At 38.2% G+C, this 5,501-nt stretch overlaps 1 protein-coding gene across 1 annotated transcript; it reads right to left on the minus strand.

Moving 5' to 3' along the window:
- Positions 1 to 4,537: 4,537 nt before the first annotated feature.
- On the minus strand, positions 4,538 to 5,074 carry LOC131180660 (uncharacterized). The gene has a single exon (XM_058148012.1). It carries the CDS (start codon positions 5,072 to 5,074, stop codon positions 4,538 to 4,540), a length of 537 nt encoding a protein of 178 aa, XP_058003995.1.
- Positions 5,075 to 5,501: the final 427 nt, after the last annotated feature.

Raw genomic sequence — 5,501 nt, forward strand, 5'->3', positions numbered from 1 at the left:
TTAAACAAGGATCTTCACTTACCTCAATTGGCTAGCTTCCACCCTTCACAATTCTTTCAAATTTCTTGTCTTCCCTGCTTCCTTTTTTCAATTGAGGGCTTTACTTAAGGAATTTTCTTGAATTCTTATGGAAATTATGAGAGAAATTAAGGGTTTTAAAGCTTTGATTGAAGCAACAATGGAGGAAGGGTGAGAGAATAAGGACGGCAAGGAGAGAGAGAAGAGGGTGAAGATGAGTTAATGATGATATTAATGTATTTTTAATGAATAATTATATTAAATAGTCAATTTTGTCTTATTACAAAATATCTCAAATTAATTATAATTATAATTTTATTTATTTTCATTACAATTCATTAATTCCTTCTATGTCCCTCTTAAATTTTCCTACTTCTTTCCATTATTTAAATCCCATTCTAATATATCAATCTTACTTATTTTAATTGACATTTCGGTTAAAAGTCAACTCTTCAAGTGAATTGACCAAAATGCCTATCATTGGGTTATAGTCTATCTTTTTCAAAAATACTGACTAAGTCCATAACTCAATGGTCACTTCAATTTTTATTCTGCTTATTTTAATTAATTTTCATCTCCTTTTTAGTCCTCAAGTCGGTTTTCAATAATACCATTTACAGACCAGAATTAGTATTATTCAGAGCTCAGAATTTCGGGATGTTATAACTCTTCCCCTCTAGAAAGAAAATTTCGTCCTCGAAATTTACCTAATATTAATCTTTGAACAATTGTGGATGTTGTCTCCTCATATCCTCCTTGTGTTCCCATGTGGCTTCTTCTCCTGAATGATTTCACCATAGAACTTTTACCAAGGGAATTCGCTTGTTGCTGAATGGCTACGGGTTCCTCATTATATGTGAGATATGAACTAACTTCAATTGACTCCAAGGGCAATATGTGTGAAAGATCTGACCTATACCTTCGAAGCATGGATACATGAAATACATTATAGATTTTATCCAACTCCAGAGGCAAGGCAAGTCTATATGCCAATGGACCCACTCTTTTCATAATTTCATATGGTCCTATGAAGCGAGGACTCAATTTTCCCTTTCTCCTAAATCTCATGATCTTTTTCCATAGAGAAACTTTCAAAAACATCTTATCACCCACATTATATTCAATTTCCTGTCTCTTCAAATCCACATAGGACTTTTGTCGGTCAGATGTAGCTTTTAGTCTACCCCGAATAATTTTGATTTTCTCCTCAGTCTGCTGTACAATCTCTGAGCCAATCAACTTTCTTTAGCCCACTTTATCCCAACATAAGAGAGTTCTATATTTTCTGCCATACAGTGCTTTATAAGGAGGCATCCCAATGCTTGATTGGTAACTATTGTTATAAGAAAATTCAATCAAAGGCAAGTGTATATCCCAACTTCCTTCAAATTCAATAACACAAGCCTAAAGCATATCCTCCAAGATCTGAATTATTCTCTCAGATTAGCCATCTGTCTGTGGGTGGAATGCTGTGTTGAAATTCAATCTAGTTCCTAGGGCTTTTTGAAGGCTACCCCAGAATCTAGAAGTAAATCTCGGATCTCTGTCAGATATAATTGATACTGGCTCTCCATGTAGTCTCACCACTTCATCAATGTACAGCTTAGCCAACCTATCTAAATTATAGTCCATCTTCACTGGTAAAAAATGCACAGACTTGGTCAATCTGTCTATAATTACCCAAACTACATAATGATTCTTTTGAGTGCGAGGAAGTCCCATCACAAAATCCATAATGATTCTTTCCCATTTCCACTCGGGAATAGGCAATGGCTGTAACTTGGTGGCACTTGGTGTTCTGCCTTCACTTACTGACAAGTTAGGCATTTGGGTATAAGTTTTGTAATGTCTTTCTTCACCCCTCTCCACTAGTAGTGCTCTTTTATGGTTCTGTACATTTTTTTCCCGCCAGGATGCATGGCAAATGACGAATCATGTGCTTCCTGTAAGATGATATGCTTCAATCTCACATCATTAGGAATGCACATTCTACCTTGATATAGCAACATGCTTTCAACATTTACTAAATATTCTGGTTTCTTGCCATCTCGAGCCTCTTCTATTAACTTTAAGAAACTGTCATCAATCTGGGCTGCTGCTTTAATTTGTTCAACTAGCATCGGTTTCACTTGTAAGGTAACCAAAATCTGCCCATCAGTATCTATCACCAACTCAGCATGTAATGCTCTTAATTCAAGCACCATAGATAAGGGTAAAACTTTCAAGCTAGCTATGGTTTTACGACTTAATGCATCTGCCACCATATTAGCTTTCCCTGGCTAATAATCAATTAAACAGTCTTAATCTTTTATCAATTCAGGCCATCTCCTTTACCTCAAATTCAATTCCTTTTGAGTGTCCAAATACTTCAAAATTTTATGATCTATGTAAATGTAACATCTCTCCCCATATAAATATTGTCTCCAAATCTTAAGGGCAAAGACAACTGCTGCAAGCTCCAAATTATGGGTGGGATAATTCCTCTCATATGGCTTAAGCTGGCGTGAAGCATAGGCAATGGCATTTCTATCTTGCATTAACACACAACCTAATCCGTTATGAGAAGCATCACTATAGATAGTGTATTCTTTACCCAGTGTAGGTAAAGTCAAGATTGGAGCTTCAGTCAAACACCATTTCAGCTTATTAAAGCTCTCTTGGCACTGGTCAGTCCATTGAAATTTCACATTTTTTCGCAGTAACTTAGTCAATGGAGATGCCAACATAGAAAATCCCTCCACAAATATGTGATAATACCCAGCCAAATCAAGGAAACTGCAAACTTTTGTAACATTCTTCGACGGTTTCCAATTAAGGATAGCTTCCACCTTACTAGGATCTGTTTTAATTTCCTCTACCGACATAATATGCCTTAAAAAGGCAATCTCCTTCAGCCAAAACTCACATTTAAATGACTTGGCATATAACTGCTTTTCCCTCAAAATATGCAATGCTATTCTCAAGTGTTTATCATGCTCCTCTACATTCTTTGAATACACCAGAATATCATCAATAAATACCACCACAAATTGATCAAGGTATGGCCTGAAGATTGTGTTCATCAAGCTTATAAATGCAGCTGGAGCATTAGTCAGCCCGAATGGCATCACCAAAAATTCATAGTGGCCATATCGAGTCCTGAAAGCAGCCTTTGGAATACTTTGCTCCTACACCCTCAGTTGATAGTACCCTGATCTCAAATCTATTTTGGAGAACACGATTGCATCATTTAGTTGATCAAATAGATTATCAATTCTAGGCAGAGGATATCTGTTCTTCACTATCACCTTGTTTAACTGTCTGTAATCTATGCACAGACGAAGAGTACCATCCTTCTTCTTAACAAATAACACTGGCGCTTCCCACGGTGACACACTAGGGTGTATGAACCCTTTATCAAGCAATTCCTACAATTGCACCTTTAATTCTTTCAACTCTGTAGGTGCTATCCTATATGGAGTGATAGATATTGGCTCCACTCTAGGCATAACCTCAATCTCAAACTGCACTTCTCTAACCAGGGGCAATCCTGGCAATTCATCAGGAAAAATATCTGAAATGTCACACACTATAGGGATATCCTTAAGATCTGGACTCTCCACACGTGTGTCTACCACATGAGCCAGATAAATCTCACACCCTTTCAAATCGTCTTCCTAGCTAGTGCAGTTGTAATGAGATTAGATGGCAACAACTGTCTCTCCTCTTGTATCACCACATCTATATACTCAGGGAGACCAAAAGTGACTATCTTCAATCTACAGTCAATCATTGCATGGTGCCTGGATAGCTAAACCATGCCCAAAATAACATCATAATCTTTGAAGGGCATCTCAATCAAATTAGATAAAAATATATGTCCTTGAATCACCAATGGACAATCCTGATATAATCTATTCACTTTTACCTCTTGCTCTAATGGACTAGTCGCCAACACATCATGGTCGATTTTCACACAAGGAATAGCATGATAATAAACAACTCTAGTACTAACATACGAATGAGTAGAGCCAGGGTCAAACAACACATATAGATCTTGTTCAAGGAAAGAGAATATACTAGCCACCACGTCAGAAGTTTCTGCTTCTTTTCTCTGTTGCATGGTGTACAATCGGGCTGGTGTACCACTTTGGTCGGGCTGATTTATTATCCCCTGACTAGTGGTGGTACTGCCTCGGCCTCTACCTCTGCCTCTACCTCTATTAGCAGTCTGTGACACTCTAGGGGTAGAACCCTGAGCTAACCCCTCTGCTGTGATATATGGCATAGGTTGGTGTGCATTGGTGCAATCCTGAGCGAAATGTCCAGTTCCTCCACAATTATAAAAAGCTCCAGTGGCCTTAAAATAGACTATCCCATGCACCTTGCCACATGTCTCACAAGTGTGAACAGATGATGTTCCTCTAAACATTTGCTGACTAGGTCTAGCTAGCCTTTGTCCTGAATATCTACCTCTGCCAAATTTTCGAGTACTGGGTCCCTCAAAACTCTTTCTCTTTCCTAAACCACTACTTGTACTCTAATAAGTAGTCTTCACATTCTTTTCTTTCTCTTTCACTCCGTTCTTAGTTGTCACTTCTAGTTCTACTCTCTCCAGCTTGAGAGCTTGTGAAATCAAATATGAGAAGTTTGTATACCTGAAACCCACCACTTGCATTTTGATGCTTGGCCTCAAACCGCTTACATTTATCTCTGCTGGTATTAAGCAAGAATGACTCAACCGGGAGAGTTCTCTTTCATATTCAGCTATTATTCTATCTCCCTGTCTTAAGCTCAAAAATTCTTGAAGCTTCATGTCAAAATAAGTATCCAGGACATACTTCTGCCTGAACTCCCTAAGAAAGTCACCCCATGTCAGAACAGGAGGCTCCATTAGACTGTTCGGGATAGTCTTCCACCATTCATAAGCATCCCCTTGAAGCAATGACACAGCATATTCAAATTTTAAAGCATCCGTACACTGTAGCTTCTTGAAGACTCTGTCCATCCTTTCCAACCATTGTTCTGCCTCAAGCGGATCTACAGTGCCCTTGAATTCAGTAGCCCCATATTTCATTAGCTTCTCATATTACCTCTGTGGGGGTTGGGGCTTATACTTGCATATTACCAGCCAGTTGCTAGAAGAATGCAGCCATCTATTAAGCAAATTGAGCAGGAAACTACATAAGAGGGGCTTGTGCAGCTGGCCCTTCCACACCCAGAGGAGCTGGGGCCTCTCCTCTGACTTCAGCTACCACTGATTATTCTACAAAGTTATCCCTCCCTTCCATTTTAATTCACAAGATTTTCTACCTCCCTGACAACCAACATAAGGAAAGTTCTACTCGTGAGTTCATTTTCATGATGTAAATATACTATATGTATCAATCTATAACATTCGAGCAGTTATACTTATCAAGAAAATATTACTAGTTTGCAATTCAAAACTTTCATCAAAACTTGCTCTAATACCACCAAAACATGTCACACCTTACCCTTTCATA

The sequence above is a fragment of the Hevea brasiliensis genome, chromosome 6, assembly GCF_030052815.1.
Source record: "Hevea brasiliensis isolate MT/VB/25A 57/8 chromosome 6, ASM3005281v1, whole genome shotgun sequence".
In the NCBI taxonomy this organism is placed as follows: Eukaryota; Viridiplantae; Streptophyta; class Magnoliopsida; order Malpighiales; family Euphorbiaceae; genus Hevea; species Hevea brasiliensis.

Coding starts and splice junctions, on each gene's coding strand:
- LOC131180660 (XM_058148012.1), bottom strand. CDS start 5,074: ATGAAATATGGGGCTACTGAATTCAAGGGCACTGTAGATCCGCTTGAG.